Source organism: Callospermophilus lateralis, chromosome X (assembly GCF_048772815.1).
Source record: "Callospermophilus lateralis isolate mCalLat2 chromosome X, mCalLat2.hap1, whole genome shotgun sequence".
Classification (NCBI taxonomy): Eukaryota; Metazoa; Chordata; class Mammalia; order Rodentia; family Sciuridae; genus Callospermophilus; species Callospermophilus lateralis.
Window position 1 is genome coordinate 46,627,704 of NC_135325.1, and position 22,026 is coordinate 46,649,729.

At 35.9% G+C, this 22,026-nt stretch overlaps 1 protein-coding gene across 3 annotated transcripts in view; it reads right to left on the minus strand.

The window, feature by feature from the left end:
* Positions 1-22,026, minus strand: part of Atp7a (ATPase copper transporting alpha) — a 140,420-nt gene that overhangs the window by 61,850 nt on the left and 56,544 nt on the right. For all 3 annotated transcript variants that reach the window (XM_077107695.1, XM_077107696.1, XM_077107694.1), the window contains one exon: positions 2,510-2,651. In XM_077107695.1, the coding sequence (XP_076963810.1) occupies positions 2,510-2,629 (120 nt within the window). In that variant the 5' untranslated portion in view covers positions 2,630-2,651. The remainder of the gene's footprint in view (positions 1-2,509; positions 2,652-22,026) is intronic.

The following is a 22,026-nucleotide window of genomic DNA, read 5'->3' on the forward strand; positions in this document are numbered from 1 at the left end:
CTCAGCCTCCCAAGTCACTGGAATTACAGACGTGCACCACCACACTGGGCTCTTATTTCTTTATAAGATTTATATTAATATTTCATGTAAGTTGTATAAAATTAGAATATCCATATAAAGATGCTTGTATAATTAAGTAAGATCCTGAAATAAATTATAGCAAGAAATGTGTTAAAATGGTATTACCAACTGGGCGCAATGGCACACACCAGTAATTCCAGTGGCTTGGGAGGCTAAGGCAGGAGGATCTCGAGTTCAAAGCTAGCCCTAAGCAACTCAGTGAGACTCTGTCTCTAAATAAAATATATAAAGGGGCTAGTGGGGCTGAGGTTATGGCTCAGGGGTAGAGTGCTTGTCTCACACATGTGAGGTACTGGGTTCGATCCTCAGCACCACATAAAGATAAATAAATAAAATATTTTGTCCTTCAATAACTAATATACACAAAAAATGAATAAAATAAAAGTCTATATTTCTCTTTTAATTTCTTTTTTAACATGATATACACTTGTAATAAAAATAAATGCTACAGCAAAGATCTCTTTGCTTTATAGTGTGGCAAGCAGCAGTATAAAGCAATGAAAGTATCACATAGAATCTTATTCACAAATATTCAACTGTTGCTGTAGTGACAAAGCAGCCATAAACAACACATACACAGACAAATGAGTATAGTTACATTCTAATAAAACTTTACTTACTGACAAAGTTGAATTTTATATAATTTTCATGTACATAAAAAATTAAAAAGATGTTTGTTTGTTTGTTTGTTTTTGTACTGGGGATTGAACCCAGGACTGCTTAACCACTGAGCCACATCCCCAGCCCTTTCTATTTTTAATTTTGAGACAGGGTCTCTCTAAGTTGCTTAGGGCCTTGATAAATTGCTAAAGCTGGCCTTGAAGTACCTCAGCCCCCAGAGTCACTGGGATTACAGGAGTGAGCCACCACTCCCAGCTCAAAAGAAGATACTCAAGATAATCAATCACAGGCAGGCTGGGTTTGTGGCTCAGTGGTAGAGTACTCGCGTAGCATGTGTGAGGCCCTGGGTTCAATACTCAGCACCACATAAAAATAATAAATAAAGGCATTGCATCCAACTACAACTAAAAATAAATAAATATTTTTTAAAAGATAATCACAGGCAGTCTTCAGAAAGTTCTTTTATAACCTAAACTGTATCTTTAAACCATAGTACACTTAGAATGTTCTCGATACTCAAAATGTAAAATAGCAATGTATTTTTCCTTGGGCACACCATATAAGGTATACCAGTCATTTTCTAGACATTTTCCTATCGATTTTTTTTTCCTATCGATTTTAATTGCAAAAAAATCACTGTCACCATATAAAAGATTGAAAAAAAAAGGAGCCGAAGATAGCTCAGTGACAGAGTGCTGCTTGCCTAGCATGTACAAGACCCTAGGCTTAATCCTCAGCACCAAAAAGAAGAAAAAAGAGAGAAAGAAAACCCCCTAAGCCATACTGTGAGAACATATATTTTAGTTCAGTATGACATTAAGAGTAATAAAAAGCATAAGTATGTAAGTATTTATATACTTATAAAATATAAATCTATAAATATACAACCACAGTAATGCTAAGATTCCATGTTCCAACGTTTTTAAATTGAAAAATAAAATTTTTCTTTTTCTTCCTTCATTTTTGGTTTGTTTTACTTTGAAATGAGCTCTCTCTATGTTGCACAGGATGGTCTGGAACTCCTGGACGCAAGCAATTCTCCTGCCTCAGCCTCTGATGTCCTCAGCCTCCCAAGGAGCTCTTGCCACCACACTTAGCTTCTCCTTTTTCTTTTTAATGAGGAATTAACAGAATTAACAATACTTATTTGGCATTGGTGTTAGAAGTGTAGTAGTCTTTACTGCCAAATGTCAGTGTGTCTGCTTCTATCCCAGTGTTAGAAGTAATTTCCTAACACGATTATAGTCAATTGCATTTATTTTACTTCATTCATTTTAAACAGTAATTTTTTTTTCATTTGCAGTACTGGGGATTGAATCCAGGAATGTTCTACCACTGAGCTATATTCCCTGCCTTTTTAAAAAATTTGATTCTCTGGGCTGGTGCTGTAGCTCGTTGGTAGAGTGCCCGCCTCGCACGTATGGGGCACTGGGTTCAATTCTCAGCACCACATAAAAATAAATAAAGATATTGTGTCCAACTACAACTAAAAATATATATTTTAAAAAATTTGATTCTCCTGCCTTAGCCTCCTTAGTTTCTGGGATTACAGGTATGTGCTATCACACCCAGCAAGAGTAACTTACATTTTAATAATAATAATATTATTATTTTGGCACTGGGGATTAAACCCAGGGGTACTTTACCACTGAGCAATACCCCCAGCCCTTTTTATTTTTAATTTTGAGACAAGGTCTTGCCAAATTGCTGAGGCTGGCCTTGAATTTGTAATCCTCCTACCTCAGCCTCTGGAGTTGCTGGGATTACAGGCATATGTATGCCACCACACCCAGCAAGAGTAACTTACTTTAATGTGATGTACACCATTCACTTTTCCAATCTGCTGTTCAATGGTCCAAACACAGGAATTGCATGTCATTCCTTCAATAGAGATGGTAACAGAATTCACACCCATACTTGGATCCATTTTTGATTTCTTCTTTACATTCCTGTTGAAAATAAGAAACTCATTAATTTCAATTATGGAAATAATCTTTGCTCAATTTTTCTCCCATGTCCCCAATTGAAAATGTGTCAGTAATAAAACATAGTCAACATTCTTTTCTACTTTCTTAGGTAAATATTTTCGTTGCCTCCAATAAGACAATGGAATACTATTTCTATGGCCAAGTTAACTAAAAACAAATATGCACGATATTCAAATAAAAGTAACTAGCCTTTATAGATTGCTTTCCTGATTTCTAAACATTTTTCCATACACAATCTCATTTAATATTGGAAGTGGACAGAATGAAAAGCTAATCAAAAAATGTCAGAAGTCCTTAAAATGGCAAATAAGTTCCTACATGAGTTCCAATTCTTGCCAACCTCAAATTAACCTCTCTGACCTCCTCTCCTACCACTTGCCAAACCTTTCTCTTGTGTCAGTCATGGTTGTTGTCATACCTGGATGACTACCACCTTATTCCCTTAGTTTCAGATTTTCTCTTAGATATCTGCTTAGTTAACTTCCTTATCTCCTTCAAGTGTCTTTGATCTAATCTAATCTAAACTTCTTTCTTTCCCTTTTTTTTTTTTTTTTTGGAACTGGGGATTGAACTCAGGGATACTTTACCACTGAGCCACATTCCCAGCCCTTTCTTTTTTTTTTTTTTTAAGTTTGAGACAGAGTCTTCCTAAACTGCTAGGGCCTCCCTAAATTGCTGAAGCTGGCCTTGAACTTACTATCTTCCTGCTACAGCCTTCTGAGTCATGAAGAATCCCACCTAGCTAATCTAACCTTCTTATTGAACCCTATGTTGACCACTTCATGAAAATTGCAACCTACATAACCTGATTCTCCTTACCTCTGCTTTTTTAAAAAATTTTTCTCATAGAACTTACCACCTTCTAACATATTCCATAATTTGCTTATTTACTCTGTTTATTGTCTGTCTTCCTGTGGTAGTTTGAAAAAATATTAGTAAGCCAGGTGCACTGGCACATGCCTATAATCCAGCAACTCAGCAAGTTTGAGGCCAACCTCAGCAATTTGGGGAGGCCTTCAACAACTTAGTGAGACCCTGCCTCAAAATAGAAAATGAAAAGGGCTGGGGCAGTGGTAAAGCACCCCTAGGTTAAATCCCCAGTATAAAGAAAAAAAACTAATAAATTCTTTGTCACTCCTTCCTCCATGACTTTGCATGCACACTTTGTGTGCCCTGAACTTAGCAACTTGCTTCTAGTGAACAGACTATGATAAAAGTGCCAATGTGTGATTTACAAGATTAGGTCATAAAATGCATTGAGAAGGATTCCTCCTGGCCTTCTCTCTTGAATCACCCAATTCAGGGAAAGCCATTTGCGTGTATGAGGACATGCAAGCAGCTTTTTATTGGGAAGTTCATATGGTAAGGAACTGAGGCCTTATTTCAATGACTGGGGAAAACCTGAGAACTCCAGACAAGAGAGAATGGTCTTAGAAACTGCTCCTTCAGCCAGGCAAGATGGCACACACCTGTAATTTCAGGTATGAAAAGAGGCTGAGGCAGGAGGATCACAAGTTTAAGACAGCCTGGGCAACTTAGTAAGACCCTGTCTCAAAATTTTAAAATAGTAAAAAGTTCTAGGGACGTAGCTTAATTGTAAAGTACCCTGGGTCCAATCTCCAAACAAACAAAGAACAACAATAATGACACTTGAATCAAATGTATGGAAGATGATATGTCATGAGCTTTGTAATGTTTTGAACAACCAATAAAAAAAAAAACAATAATGACAAAAAAAAACCTCCTGCTCCTTCAGACCTAAATTAAGCCTTTAGATGACTATAGCTCCAATCAATATATTGACTACAGTTTCATGAAAGACCTTGAAACAGAACCATTCAGCTAAGCTGCTCCCAAATTCCTGGCCCATAGAAACTATAAGATAATAAAGGTCTCTGATGTTAAATCAGTAAAATTAGGAGTAATGTATTACATGGCAAAAATTATCAAATACACTTCCCAATAGAATGAAAACTCCATGAAGTTAGGATTCAGTTTTTCACTGATATTAGGTTGAACCACATTAACTTATCATGGCTGCATGTCAAAAATACTCAAATATTGGCAATTTCATATAAATCAACCTGATATATCCCATGGAAACAGTGATTTTTCTCTGGTGAGAGGCATTAAATTGTTAGGGGATAAGGTTGAGAAAAAAGAATTTTCAATATATAACCTTTTGTACCTTTCATTCCAAATGGAAAAACAATGGCTTCAGTTTTGCTAAGGTCAGAGAAGGCTTTAACAGAAACTACTTTTGAACCATGTCTTCTGCTATTTAAAAAGCAAGATGATTAATGGATTCTTGTCCAACTTAATTTTGTGGAGCTCCGAACAATACAACAATTGAGTCCAGCGTATTTTGTTACAGCAGCCTGAAATTTTATATAAATGTGTATACATTTTATACATATGTGTATACATTCTCTTTAAAATTTGAGATGTAATTTACAAGCTAAAAAAATCTATCCTTTTAGGTATTACAGTTCAGTAGTTTTTGTATATTCACAAGAATGTGCAACTATAATGACTATGTAATTGCAGAACATTTTTTTTACCCCCAAAAGAAACCCCACACCCATCAGCAGTTGCTTCCTATTCCCCTCTTCTCTCAGCTGCTGGTAAATGCTAATTTACTTTCTACCTCTATGGTTTTGCCCATACTGGTCATTCCATTTAAATAAATTCATTCAATATGTGTTCTTTTATGTCTAGATTCATTCACTTAACATGTTTTCAAAGTACATTGAAAAGTTGAAAGTACCAGTATTTGATTCTTTTCAGAGTCCTGATACTTTCATTGAAGCATGAAAGATTTTAGTTTTCCTAAAGTCTGATTTATTTGTGTATATGGTGGAGTCACTGGGGGACAAACCCAGGGTCTCGTAGCATGCTAAGCAAGTGTTCTATCACTGAGCTACATCCCCAAACCCCAACTTACATTCTTTTACATATGGATGTCCAATTCTTCCAGCACCATTTTAAAATGGCTTTACTAAGAAATAGTTCATATATAATTCATATATTTCAAGTTTAGAATTCAATAGTTGTTAGTATATGTGTAGATATGCGCAACCATCACCACAGTCAATTTCAGAACATTTTCATACTTCAAAAGAAACTCTATACCCTTTACTATCACTTTCTATGTCCTAAACCCACTACCCTCAGTCCTAGGCAACCACTACCTTCTGTCAACATAGATTCCTCTTCTTGGCTATTTCATATGAATGGGATAATATAAAACGCGGTCTTATGTGACTGGCTTCTTTAATTTAGCATTTTTTCAACATTCATCTATGTTGTAGCATGTATCAATACATTATTCCTTTTTATGGTTGAATAATATTCCATTGTTTGTATATTCTATATTTTGTTCATCCACTTTTCAGCTGCTGAACATTTGGGTTGTTTCTATTTTGGTCTATTATGAATAATTATGCCATAAACATTCTTGTACAAATTTTTGTGTTTTCATTTCCCTCGGGAAATACCTAGGAGTAGACTTGCTATGTCTTATAATAACTCTGTGTAACTAAGGAAAGGCAAGACTGCTTTCCAAAGCAGCTGAATCATTTTATATTCTAACCAGCAGTGTATGAGGATTCCTATTTCTCTACCTCCTCACCAACACTTATTATTATTTGACTTTTTTATTCTAAACATCCTAGTGGGTATGAAGCGGCATCTCATTGTATTGTGCATTCATATTTCCTAGTCACCAGTGACGTCAAGCATTTTTCATAATCTTATTGAGTATCTGTATATCACTGAAGAAATATTTCTTGGGTTTTGGGGGTGCTAGGGCTTGAATCCAGGGTCTCACACATGCTAAACACATTCTTTGCCACTAAGTTACATCCACAGCTCCCTGAAAAATGTTTATTCAAGTCCTTTACCTATATTTTAATAGTATTGCTCATTTTTTGGTGTTGAGTTGCAAGAGTTCTTTTTTTGTTTATTTGTTCTTGAGGTACTGCAGATTGAAACCAATGGCACTCTACCACTCAGCTACATTGCCAGAATTTCTTATTTTTTATATCAAGACAAGGTCTCATTAAATTAAAATCCTCCTGCCTCAGTCTCCATAGTAACTGGGATTACAGGCATATACCACCTCACCCAACAAAATGGTTTTTGATTGTTTGTTTCGCAGTATGGGGGATCAAATCCAGGGCTTCACACGGTCTATGCAAGCACTCTACCGCAGAGCTACAAAAGTTCTTTATATATTCTATGTTAACCCTTATCAGATATATGACTTTGAAATATTTTCTCCTATTCTGAGAGTTGGTTTTCTATTCTCTTGATAGTGTTCTGTTAAGCACAAAACTTTTCAAGTCTGAAGAATTTATCCACTTTTTCTTTTGCTGTCTACATTCTTTTTTTTTTCTTTTGACAGCACTGGGGATTAAACCAAGGACCTTTGTGCATGCTAGGCAAGTGTTCCACCACTGAGCTATATTTCCAGCCCTCCATTCATTTCTGAAACACAAATATCTTACAAAAGCTAGAAGAAAAATTCATCCCTAGACCCACCACTATTGGTCTGAATTTCAACCAGCACTACTTCTAGAACAATTATTATTTATAATGTTACCTGATCTAAAATAGTATCATAGTTATTGAAGGATATGAAAAATAACAACCCCCAAATTAAAAAGGGGAATAATAATCCCCAGGGAGAAAGGAGGACAGTGTGACCTGGGGTAATGGGGGGGGGAGCACTGGGCTCTGAACATTCATTCTCCCTTTCCCAGCAACAATGGGTTTTGAATTTTTGCAGTTGTTTCCTGATTTGTGCCTTGAACTTGCATAACTATTCCTTGTGACTGCCCACCTGACGCATTTTATAAATGATTCAAATCTTGTTATGAATCAAATCTCATTTATTATGAATCAAAACTCACTCAAACTGATTAATCAAATCTCACTCAAACCCTATAATAAAAAAATCAGACCCCTCCTGTAATCAGTTGGCATTTTCTCTCCTGAAAATGTGCCAATCTGCTGCTTAATTAAAAAAAAAAATCTTGCTGATTCATTGAGGTCTGTTTCCTGTTTTGGTCATTTTTGCTTTCAGTTATTAGTCTATTTATATTATTTGCTTTTATAGTTATGGCTATAGCTATTCCAAATACTTACCAATTCAGTTTTGTTCACTAATTCTTCTTAAGAAACTAGTGTTAAAGTGTTACCTGTTTTTACACAAATATTTACATTATTTATTCAATATAAATATATTTTGTCTACTTTTTGGTTCTAGTGTTTTTCTCATGGAAAAAAAGTCATAACCTTTAATGAGTCACACTGACAAAGATTTTTACCTTTTAGTTATCTATGACTTGCAAATAATCTATATATAAAAATAAGCTACCATCACTCTGAGAAACTCCATCTTCCTTCCTCTAGCCAGAGCAGCTGCTACTACTATTGTTCTCTAGAACAAATCTGAATCTTAACTAAATCTTTACTTTTTAATTTTTTGGTACCAGGGTTAGAACCCAGGGGCACTTAAGCACTGAGCCACATCCCAGTCCTTTTTATATTTTATTTAGAGACAGGGTCTCACTAAGTTGCCTAGGGTCTTGCTATATTGCTGAAGCCAGCCTTTAATTTGTAATCTTCTTGCCTCCAGCCTCCCGAACCTCTGGGCATGTGATTATAGGAATGTGACTGAATCTTAAGAGGAATAAGGGGAAAAATGGTAAAATGGAATCAGTTTAAGAAAACTAGAACTAACTGTTTTAGTTCAAAAATTTTTCTCTACACTGCCTTAATTTTCTATTGCACAAAATTTCATGATTTAAAGATTATTTGTTAATTGGTATCTTCTTGTTTTTCTGAATTAAAACAAAAAACTTCAGCAATACTTACAAATTAAAATAGTATAATGAGCTGGGCACAGTGGCACACTCTTGTAATTCCAGCAGCTTGGAAGGTTGAAGCAGGAGGATCGAGAGTTCAAAGCCAGTCTTGGCAACTTAGCAAGCCACTTAGCAACTTAGTGAGACCCTGTCTCTAAATAAAATACAAAATAGGGCTGGGGATGTGGCTCAGTGGTCCGGTGCCCCTGAGTTCAATCCCCAGCACCCCCCACCCCGAAAAGGGTATAATGTACTTCTACATATCTTTTCATTAACTTAACAGTTGTTAAGATTCTGCTATATTTGTTCTATTCTTTCTAAATTACTTCAATATAAGTTTTAGAAACCAACATACTTCACTATGCATTTCCAAAGAATAAGGATTACTATGTAATCACAATAATTATCACAGGTAAGAAATTAACAATTACACATTACATAATATTCATTCTCTAAATGACCCAAGAGCAGTCTTTATAGCTTTTATTTTCCCAAATCAGGATCCAGACAAGATTCACACATTAAATTTGGTTGTTACATCTTTTCTTGCTTCATTTAACCAAGAAAAGCCCCCTTCATATCTCTTTTCCCTCTACAAAGTGACTTAAGAATCCTGGTCAGTTGTTTTGACACACATCATATCTTCTTTTTAAATATTTATTTTTTTAACTGACACAAAATGATTATACATATTTATGTGGTACCAGACTATATACAAACAATGCATATGTTGTGTAATGTTCAAAATAGAGTAGACCAGCTATCTCCTCAAATGTTTAACATCTTTTGGTGGTTAAGAATATTCAAAATCCTTTCTTCTTGTTGGGTGTGGTGGCACATGACTATATTCCTAGCAATTTAGGGGCCAAGGCCAGAGGATCACAAGTTCAAGGCCAGTCTCAGCAATTAAGCAAGACCCTGTCTCAAAATTAAAAAAATAAATAAATAAAAAATAAAAAGACCTCAGAATGTAACTCAGTGATAGAGCACCCTAGATACAATGGGTACAACCCCTAGTAACACCCACACACACACACACACACCCTTTCTTGCCTTTCTGAAGTCTACATTAACTATAATTACCCTACTGTGTAACAGAACAAACTCTTCTTTGACAGGTGATTGCCCATGGGAATTACATGTCCTGATGATTAAGATAAGGTCAGTTACTACAAAAGAACAAAAGTCTAGATAAAGCAGAAAGGTGGTAATTGTGAGCAAAAGATACTTGGGACAAAGAGAATAGGACTAACCCCAGTGGAGAGTCCAAGGTTTGGGACCCAATACAAATGTGGAGGAGTCTCTAGGAAACAGTAAAAGAATATAAAAAGTGAAATAGAAAATTTAAAAAACAGATCTTATCAAAATTCTACCCAGGGCAGGTCCTTTGCCTTTTAAAAACGAGACACTTTTATTTTGCAGCATATGGCTGCTGCTTGCCTACAAGACAGACTACTCAAAATGCTCCAATATTTTATAAATCAAATAAGGTTTATGAGGGTTGATCAAGAAACATGGTTTTATGGGAAAATATCAAGTTCAAACAATGGAACTGATATCAAACTTTCGGAATATAGTACATTCTGTAGATCAAGGCTAGTTTGCCTTTTTAGGTAGAAATGGAAAACTGAAATATATCTGGGCATGGGGGCACACACCTGTAATCCTAGCAACTTGGGAGGCTGAGGCAGGAGGACCACCGGTTCAAAACCACCCTCAGCAATATAGTGAGGCCCTTAGCAACTTAGTGATACATTGTCTCTAAATAAAAAATCAAAAGGGCAGAGGATGTAGCTCAGTCTTCAAGTACCACCAGGTTCAATCAACAATACCACACACACACACACACACACACACACACAGACTGAAATACAGTTGTGGCTGAGTATTGTGGAGAATTGGTTCCAGGACACCCCACAAATACTGAAATCCATGGATTTTCAAGTACCTTATATAAAATGACATAGTATTTGCTTTAATCTGTGTACATGTCCCATATACTTTAAATCATCTCTAGATTATTCATAATGCCTAATATAAAGTAAATGTTGTATAAATAGTTGTTATACTTTCAAGAAAAAAAAGTTATATATGTTTAGTATAAACACAACCATCAATTGACCTAACTATGTTTTTGATCCACTGTTGGTTAAATCTATGGACATGAACACTAATATATGCAGGGCTGACTGCAAAGTTTTATTATGAAGTATGATCCATACCACATTACAGGATTATCTTTTAGGTTTACTGAGAAACTGTGAGAGACTAGTTAAGCAGAAAGGCACTTTTAAAGTAACTGGGTATATTGGGGCAGATAGAATACCTGAACACAAAATGAAAGTCACATTGACACAGTCACTTTTCCCACTACATCCTAATTTAAGCATGCCAATTTATTAACTATAATACATATGTATTTCCCTTTGCTTCCATAATTCACCTGAGTTGTTTTTTTAACTATTTAAATTAGACCTTACAGACAAAACCTCAGATGAATTCCATCTTACTATTCTCTTATGTGTATATACACTTCTAAGTGATTTTGTAATATGTCCCTCTTTTTATATTTCAAATATCTTAAGATAGGTACAAAACCAGAAACATTTACTATAACCCCCACACACACCGCAAAATGACTAAAAGTAAAATGACTCAGAAAGCAGAGAAAAGAACATAAACAATGTCATATGGTATGGAAAAATGCAGGCTTTGGGGAAATCACAATATCAAAGAGAGAAATTTGATATATAACTATTAGTAATGAGTGACTCTGAGAAGAAGAACATCCAACATCACTGAGGGAAATAACTTCTAGTTATTAAAGTATTTTTAGACAATCCCTAAACACAGATGGTAATCACCATCATTAATACCATCTCTAGGAGGAAGAACAGTATTAAGACTAAATCATTATCTCTGGTTTGGAAACAAACTGTAGAAGTTGAGTATAAAACATGGCACAAACAGTCTAATTGCTCAAAATCACTTCTTAAAGCTGATCACACCAGCATAAACATCATTTTTAAATTCCCCTAAAATAATTAGTCCTCACAATTTGGGGAAGGATTCTGGATTCTTAATGATTTATAACACAGTAAAATTTAATTCTTTTGTGGATACAATTTTATCTGAATAATTCTGGGTCCTTGTGATAATCAAGGAAATAAAAATGAAAATCACAAATAAATATCACTTACCCCCATCAGCTAGATAAAAACATTAAGTTCCACGGCCAGATCATTCTTATTATTAGTGTGAATGAGTACAATTATAGAAACTGGAAATATCTGGTGAAGGTGAAGAAATGACTATAGAACTTGACATTTTACTCCTCAGCATTTTACCCAAAACAATCTCACATATGTGCTTAAGGAAACATGAAAAAAGGTGTACTACTGACATTTAGTGGGTAGATGGCAAGGACATTGCTAAAAATCCTAAGATGGACCAGATAGCACCACACAACAAAGAACTATCTGACTCCCAAATGTCAATAACACTAAGACTGAGAAACCCACCCTGAACAAGAGGCACGAGTAGCAACAAGGATAAATCCCACAAACATAGTTGAGGAAAAGAAGTTTCAGAAGTTGAAAAACATTAAAAATGCCTTATGTTGATTTTTGTATGCACACATATGTAGTAGCATTAGTGAAAATATAAAAATGTTAATAGGAATAATAAATTCCAAATTCAGGAGCTGGGAGAGGGAGAAGAGAATACAACTATTGAGGAGCACAAAAGGAAAATTGAACTACACTAGTGTTTAACTTTGGATGGTGGACACATGGATATGTTATAGGACTCCCTATGTTTTTATAGTTCTAAATATTTCATTAAACTAAATTTTTTAATATTTATTTTTTTTTAAGTTTTAGGTGGACACAATGTCTTTATTTTACATTTATGTGGTGCTGAGGATCAAACCCAGTGCCTTGTGCATGCTAGGCAAGCGCTCTACCACTGAGCCACAACCCCAGCCCTTAAACTAATCTTTTAAAAGAGAAAAATAAGTCATTCTAAGTGGAAATAAAGAAGAAAAATACAGAATATGCAGGAATTAAGAGAAAAGTCATCATCTGGGTGCAGTGGTGCATGCTTGTAAACAACCCGGCAACTTGGGAGCACTAACTGCAGCATTATAGGCAGCCCTTGCTTTACCTGAAGACTGTACCTGACAAATTTGAATTGGGCCGTTGTTTTGATGAGGAAAAAAAACATTCCAAGCACCAAACTATCTTCTCAGAATCTAAGACTACTGTACCAAGTCTATATGTAACCCGTAACATGGTTGAAAAGCAGCTGACTTATTTATAATGTCAGCTGACTTATTTATACTGTCAAATAGTTAAATCTTATTTACCTCTACCTTCCTGAGATAATGATAGCTACCTTGTCTGAAGCAAGAAAAAACTTTATGCACATCAAAAACATGCCCCCCCACCCGTGGTCTATTATTGACATGGCAGTAACTGCTCAGGCACTCATGGAAAGGTACAAAGATACTTAAGGAATATTTCTTACTTTCTGGGAAAACTGTTCCTATCTGTGTTCTTCATAAGGTATCAATATTTTTCAAGCAGTCTCTCCACATTACTCCCACTTTTGCCTGGTTTTACTTTGTGGCTTTTGCAAACATTTCCCTTTAAGTTAATCCTTTGGAGGCTATTGTTAGCTCTGTACTCATGCTTGAATTGGCTGCATGAGCATGGGCATGTCTGAGCTTTAACTTCCCTTATTTTAAAAGGAAGTCACCATACTATTTATATAGCAGGATTGTTGTAAGATTCATGTATATGAAAATTTTGTCAACTATGCAATGCTACAGGAATCTGAAGTATCTGTATTATCATAGCACAATTTTTTTGTAGAAATGCTGTTGACTAGCCTAGGAGTCACAGAAGTGGCTGATGAAGCCCATTGCCTTTTAAAATGTTAATGTTCCTGTTCTTTTTGACCTTATTACTATGTCTTGTTAGTGACTCCTAATCTTTTAGGAATGGCCCAATGAAAAGAAAAATTATGTTTTAAAACATACACCTGCCTGCTCCAGCTGTTTCATGTGGAATCTTAGTTCTTTATTTAATAACAGTTGTCTGATGAAAGAAAATAGACAGTGTTTTGAAAACAGATTAAGTAGTAGGATTAATTTCGTTTTAAAAGCTTACTCATGTTTTTTAAGGGTATATTATACAAAAAAATATATAGAAGCTAATGCTTTCCTATTTGTTTTAACTTTAGAGGTGGTAGTGATTTTAGATAAAAGCAAATGGGTAGGAAAACTTAAATAGATTTGAAATTATTATGTAGATACCATTAAGGCAACTAGTTTCTTGCATTGATGGAAATAATCCATTTATTAAACAAAGCAGGCATGTTTTTATAGCCCTGGTATAAATATAAGTGGGTGACTTGGAATGTTTTATGTGTTTGATTTATCATCAGTCTCACTGAATTATTTCAGTTTTGGTAACTTACTTCCTCCCAGCCACCTCCGTTACACTGGAGATTGAACCCAAGACCTCATGTATGCTTGCCAAGTGTTTTACAATTGAGGTACACACCCAGCCCTTTTTGTTTTCTGGAATAAGGAAATGTGTTGGAATTAGATCATAGTCATGATTACACAAGCTTGTGAATATATCAAAACTTGGTTAATTTGATACATTTGTGCTGCTGGGGATGAAGCCCAGGGCCTCAGGCATACTAGGCAAATGACCCACCACTGAGCAATATCACCAGTCCCAACTATAACTTTCTTTATAAGGAAAAATCCATCTATAATTTAGTTCAAAGACAAAAGAGTAACCAAAACCACTAATGCAAAAGCATTAAATATCAATGAAAACTAAAAACAACCATAAATATTTAAACATTTACATAGAGTAATCTGAAAAATAAAACTTGCTTTAATTGTTTTATATTTTCTATAACTGGTTAAGAACTAGGCTGGAAATGACAACTTTGACCAAACACTTCATATATTTCATTGATTTATAAAAGCCATCACTACAATAATAATGATGCTAATTACTCAACATTAAAATGTCTTTAAAAGTTTTAATTATTGGGACTGAGGTTGTGGCTCAGTGGTAGAGGGCTGGGTTTGATCCTCAGCACCACATATAAATAAATAAAATAAAAGGTATTGTGTCAACTACAACTAAAAAATATTTTTTAAAAGTTTTAATTATTAAAAAGTCTTATAGTAGACTAGGGTACAACCCAGTGGTTCAGGGATGGAGCACTTACCTAGCACATGTGAGGCACTGGGCTTGAGCCTCAGCACCACATAAAAATAAATAAATAAAATAAAGGTATTATGTCCATTTACAACTGAAAATATATTTTTAAAAGTCTTGTACTGCCAGGTGCAGTGGCACATGCCCGTAATCCCAGCAGCTCAGGAGGCTGAGGCAAGGTCATGAGTTCAAAGCCAGCCTCAGCAACTTAACAAGGCCCTAAGCAACTTTGTGAGACCCTGTCTCAAAATAAAAAAAAATAAAAAAGGACTGGGGATGTGGCTCAGTAGTTAAGTGCCCCTGGGTTCAATGCCTGGTACCAAAAAAAAAAGTTTTATACTTAGAAAACAAACAACTTGATTCATAAATGGACCAATGACCTTACCAGACACCTCAATGAACAAAATACTTGGATGGTAAATTGGCATATGAAAAGATGCCCCAAATCATAGGAAATGCAAATTAAAACAAGAATGAGATACCATTACACCTATTAGAATGGAACAAATTCAGAGGAATGACAACATCAAATACTGGAGAGGACATGGAGCAACAGAACTCATTTGTTTCTGCTGGGAATGCAAAATGGTACAGCCACCGTGGAAGACAGCTGGGTAATTTCTTATAAAACTAAACATACTCTTAATATACAATCCAGCAATCTTATGGTATTTACCCAGTGGAGTTGAAAACTTATGTCCACACCAAAACCAGCACACAGATGTTTACATCAGTTGTATTTACAATTGCTAAAAACCGGAAATAATCAAGATGCCCTTCAGTAGGTGAATTGATAAACTATGGTACAGCCAGACAGCAGAATATTATTCAGCACTAAAATGAATGGGCTATCAAACCATGAACAGACATGAAATAAATGTAAATGAAGCAAGGAATGATGGTGCATACCTGTAATAACAGCCATTTGGGAGGCTGAGGCAGGAGGATCTCAAATTTGAGGCCTTGGGAATTTAGTGAGACCCTATCTCAATAAATAAATAAGGCAAGGATTTAGTGATAAAGTGTCCTTGAATTTAGTACCAAGGGAAAAAAAAGAAAAAAAAAACATTGGAAATGCAATTATTAAGTGAAAGAAGCCAACCTACAAAGGCTACATACTGTATAATTCCATCTCTATGATATTCTGAAAATGACAAAACTATGTAGAACAGTAAAAAGATGAATGGTTGTCAGAGATTGGAGGAGAGGAAGAATAGGCAGAGCACAGAAGATACATGGGGCAGTAAAAATACTCTGTACATACTGCAATGATGTATACATATTGTTATAAACTTGCCCAAACCCATAGAATGCATAAAATCAAATGTGGACCCTAATATAAAGTATACTAACATGTGTGGGGAAGAGAGACTATGGGAAATTTCTGTACCTTCTGGTTAATTGTGTTGTGAACTTAAAATTCTTCTAAAATTAAGTCTAGGATTGGGGCTGTAACTCAATGTTCAAGCATTTGCCTAGCATGTGAGAGGCTCTGGGTTTGATCTCCAGAACCATCAAAAAGTAGTCTACTTAAAAAAAAAAAGTCTTGTACTGATGTCAGAATAAACAAATATTCTTAAAATAGAACAGGAAGTTCTAAAACCAGGCATATGTGTATATGTAAGAATTTAGTATATAACAAGGACAAAATTTCAAATATACTTGGTAAATCAGTAAGTGGTACTGGGATAATATGTTAATCATTTGAGGTGACATCAGGATCTAAAATTTCAACTGAGTTAATGCCCAAAACTTAAAAAAAATAAGATAGAATACACTACAAAGATATAAAAGTGAATACTTATTAACCAAACAGTGTCGGAAGGCCTTCCTAAGCATAAATAAACTAGAAATCATAAAAGATCTTACAATTTAATTACATGAAATTTAAATTTTTCATAGAAAAAACTACCATGTAAACACACTTCAAAAATATACATGCAGGGCTGGGGTTGTGGCTCAGAGGTAGAGTGCTTGCCTAGCATGTGTGGGGCACTGGGTTCAATCCTTAGCACCACAGAAAGTAAAATAAAGACATTGTGTCCACCTATAAGTAAAAACTAAATATTAAAAAAATACATGCATGGGTTTTTTTCTGGATTAAGGAAAATATATTGGAATGAGATTATGGTAATGATTACACAAGCCTGTGAATATATCAAAATTTGATGAATTTAATTCTTATTTTTTTTTAATTTTTTGGTACCCAGGAATTGAACCCAGAGGTGCTTAACCTCTGAGCCACACCCCCAGCCCTTTTTATATTTATTTAGTGACAGGGTCCTCGCTAATTTGCTTAGGGCTCACTAAATTGCTGAGGCTGGCTTTGACCGCTCAATCCTTCTGCCTCAGCCTCCCAAGCCGCTGGGATTACAGATGTGTGCCACTGCACCTAGCCAATTTGATTCTTTAAAAGGATGAATTTTATGGTATGTATATAAATTATATCTTAAGTAAAATAAATATATATGTGTATATGCATATATGTACATATCAGAAAATTGACAAAATAAGATCCAAATGTCAATAAACACATAAAAATAATTTTTAAAATGTAAATTAACTAAGATACATTATTTTCCCCCTACTAGCCTGGTAAAATGTGACAATTACTATGGGGCTTAAAACAAAGCAAAATCAGAAACAACCTAAATTTTCAATAATTAATTAAATAATCTCTAGTGCCATCTACACTATAATAGATAATTGTCATATTTTTGGCTAGACAACATCCAAACACATTTAAGGAAATGTACCCCTTTGAGAATCTTGGAAATGGGCAGTAGGATTCTGGTTCCCATTATTGAAGCCAAAGCATATGTGTTGTACTGAAAGGAAAGAAGAGAGGAGATATTTCTCTTCCCCGTACCCTTGAAGCTACGATGTTGTTAAGCGATTTCTAGACTTGATGCCAGGGCAAGGAGGTAATGTGTTTTTTCCAGTGACAGCTGGCCAGACAAGTAACATGAATCCTTTTCACAGTGCCCTCAGTTTCACATCTGACCTCACTTGGAGAGGGATTTTACAAGTTAGGCTACAGATGCAATGACACCATCAGCATTAGCTTGTTTAGTCTGCTTGTGTGACCAGGATCACAAGGAGCAACTGTTCTGGTGTACATGTAAGAAAGTAGCTTTTGACACATAACACTAACTTTTTATAGTTTTTAGTGCGAAAAAGAGAAAGCTGTTGGCTTTTAAGATTATTTGTTTCTGGGGCTGAGGATATAGCTCAGTTGGTAGAGTGTTTGCCTTGCATGCACAAAGCTCTGGGTTCAATTCCCAGCACCATAAAAAAAAAAATTATTTGTGTCTGGACTTTTCAGCCCAGACTTGTTCTTACTACTCCCTTAACTTGATGAGGTTTATGGGAACAGAAAGCGGGTATTTAGGGACATGATATCTTGCTATCCCCTTTTGCTTTAAGGATAATATACTGTATCCCCATGTGTCTAGATATCCTCACAACCTTATTGTGTCCATCTTTCACACTGTCTCACAACAGCAATACAAAGAGCAGCAGGATATATTAAACCTTGCCACAATGGATTGTTACTCAGTATTAAAAGATAATAAAATCATGGCATATGTAGGTAAATGGATGGAGCTGGAGAATATCATGCTAAGTGAAGTAAGCCAATCCCCAAAAACCAAAGGTCGAATGTTTTCTCTGGTCAGTAGATGCTGACCCATAATGGGAGGTGAGGGCATGGGAGGAATGGAGGAACTTTGGATAGGGTAAAGGGGAGGGAGGGAAAAGGAGGGGACACTAGGGTAGGAAAGATGATGGAATGAGATGGACATTATTACCCTAGGTACATGTATGAAGACACGAATGGTGTGACTCTACTTTGTGTACAACCAGAGATATGAAAAATTGTGCTCCATCTGTATACTCTGGATCAAAGTGTTTTCTGTTGTCATGTATAATACATTAGAATAAATAAATAAATTTTTTGAAAAGAATGTAATAAACCTTGCTATTAGAGCAAGTAGATAATACAACATATCATCAGATATCATAAAGAGATTGTAATCAAGTAAAAAGAGGCTTGATATAAAGGTGACCTATAGTTATAATATGGTTTTGCAACTTAAGTAAGCCAAAAACACATTAAGATGATCATCAGGGATATATACACAACATTTGCTTTAATAAGGGCATAGGTACCTCCCTGTACTATAGTTAGCATATCTAGCACCATTTTGCTCTGAAGTACTACCTTTTACATTTGAGTAGTTTTTTTAATTAAGTTAAGTTCTGGCTCTGTGAATATTATTTAAAGCAGCAGCAGTGTGCTTAGTTAAAGTCTTAACTTGCCACTCAATGTCAACTTTGTTGTTTCAGGAAGAAGTATAGCAAGTGTGTCAAGCCACCTGGCAGCATGGGTCACTCTATGCCATCTTTTGTAAGGTCCCAATTAGTAGGGATTGTAGACAAAGTGGGAAGTATGTCATCTGGTATATAAAATCATTTTCAAGTACATTAGCAAATCCAATTATGAGGAAGGTAGAGCCACCTAAAGGTGCCACATGTCTATAACTGCCTCCAAGGGGAGGGATATATTGTTATATATGTTGTTTGACTTTGTCATTTTAAGCAGTCACACAGTGGTTAAATCACACTGATTGCCAGGGGTCCAAACTATACTTACAGAGGGTTGGGAGGTGTTCCTACCTTTGTTTTTTTATACAAAGGGGAACTTTTTAGGTTTACCTAACTTTTTAGGTTTACCTATATTGCAGTGAGCGACCCCAAGCCATCAAACACAATATACCTTAGCAAAGGCTTAGCCATAGAGTCAATTGCTTTCACACCAAATGTAAGACACAATACTTGGTATCCTTAAAAGCAAATACACTTATATTTAAGTCTATAGAGCAATTGTCTATGAGCTATGAGTTTTGCTCCAGTTTAACATTTGCTTTCATTATATTAAGGTGGCTAGCTGTAGTTGCTCCAGGAGAACAGTGGAGGATGATAGAGGAAGTTCACTGTATACGCTGCAATTTATTTTATTTTATTTTATTTTATTTTATTTTATACCTCTATAATGGTATTTGTCCATTTTGTAAATAGATTAGCTCTAAGGATGAAATGTAACAGGTATTAATATAGGCCAATCTCTATTATTTAACAATACATAAGTAACCTGATCATCCCAAAATGAGACTAAAACTGCAGTATCCCATCCTCAGGTTTATAACACCATAATTTATGTCCCAATGGTACCTGAGGTTTTGACAAAGAAAAGTGTAACAACAGTAGAGTTCTTGCAGATCATAATGAAATGACATGCTTTTTTCTTAAAGATTAAAAACCTTGGGTTAATAATCTTTTTTAATATTTATGTCCTATTTTAGTCTTTTTGCCCATGAGCCTAGGAACCCATATCATCGAAAACCATTTGCTATTCCCATACCCAATAGACTATATGGATCCCCTGTGGCAGGTCCTGTGGCAGAAGCAACAGCAAATTATCCCTGTGTTTCCATTTATGAAGTGTAGTGTGCTTTTTAAGCATCATCATTTGAATCTAAATAATGTCGGGGTTTTTGTCAACATTAGGCAGGTGTTAGGGCATGGATTTAGTCATGATTATTGAAGGTCCTGATGGCCATCCATAATCATTTGGTCTACACTGCCAAGGATCCAACCTCCATGTTTGGTTGTTGTTTAGGTGGGACATTTATTTGTGTAATCCTGCTGCAGCTGGATTGTAAGGCAAGTGGAAATGTCAATGTATGCCCATTCTTGCACCCTGTGGCCGTTAGGTGTGTTCCTTTTTTACTGTCTATGTCTGCAGGGGAGCCACACATGGTGCCAGGCAACTGAAGTCCATGTATGGTTACCCTTCAGCCTTCTGCAAGCATGTACCTATAGCAGTCCAATGTACTTGTGTGCACATGATTGGGCAAACTTGTAACCCTCTGATAAGGGAAAGGGTTTGATGAAGTCAACCTGCCACTGTTGTACAGGCTCCCTTTCTCAAGTTATCCATCCCATTAGATGAGGCACTGGCCATGGCTGCTTCATGGAGCAGGTAAATAAAATAACATACACATACAATGTCTGAGTATCTTGGTGGGAGCTCTCCACTTCTTTGTTGTGGGCCAGAGAGACTTTCTCTTGTGGACTACTTTTTTTGGGGGTGGAGGGTGGGGCACCAGGGATTCAATTCTGGGGCACTCGACCACTGAGCCACATCCCCAGCCCTATTTTGTATTTTATTTAGCTACAGGGTCTCACTGAGTTGCTTAGTGCCCTGCTGTTGCTGAGGCTGGCTTTGAACTTACAATCCTAATCCTCCTGCCTCAGCCTCCCAAGCCACGTGTGCTACTGCACCCAGCAGGACTGTCCTTTTTTTTCAAATATTTTTAGATATAGTTGGACACAATACCTTTACTTTATTTATTTATCTTTATATGGTGCTGAGGATCGAACCCAGTGCCTCACACATACTAGGCAAAACGCTCCACCACTGAGCCACAACCGCAGCCTAGGATTGTCTTTTTATATAGCCAAACAGCCACACATTTTAGCTGGAACATCTTCCAACCACCTAACTTCACTTAGGTTGTCTGCTTTTTGAATGCCTGACCAAGAAGCATGACTGTGCTGCCACATAACACACAGTCACATGGCAGTTGTTTTTAAATGGCTTTTCATTTTTTGTATCCTTTCATATCTGTGACCAAAATCCTAAGGGAAAATTCATTTATTGTACTTCTGCTGCCACAGGAAACACTCAAACCCATCAGGGCAGCTAAAAACATCCAATTTATGGGGCTGTTTTTTTGGACTAAAATGTTCAAGTCTTATAATCACTCTATAATAATTTTTGCTTGAGAAAAGGCCTTGAGGTATTCAAGTTCCAAGTCACATTTGGCCTTTCTTTTTATTAAATCATACAATGGATTTAACATTTGTGATATTTACAGAATGAGGGGATGCCTACATTTCAACACTCCCAAAAGTTCTGTGACCTTTTGGGAGTAGGGAAAACAGCAGTGCCTAACCAGATAACCCCCAAGTACTTGGCAGGCAGCCCATGTTCTTGCAATTTGGAGGCGCTGACTGCCCATCCTCTCTACTGGAGATGTGCCAACACTGTTTGAACTGCCTCCTCTAGGTGGGAAAAAGACTCAGAAATTAACATCACATCATCAATATAAGTAAACATCAATTCTGTATCAGGTTTTGTCCACCATCCCATGACAT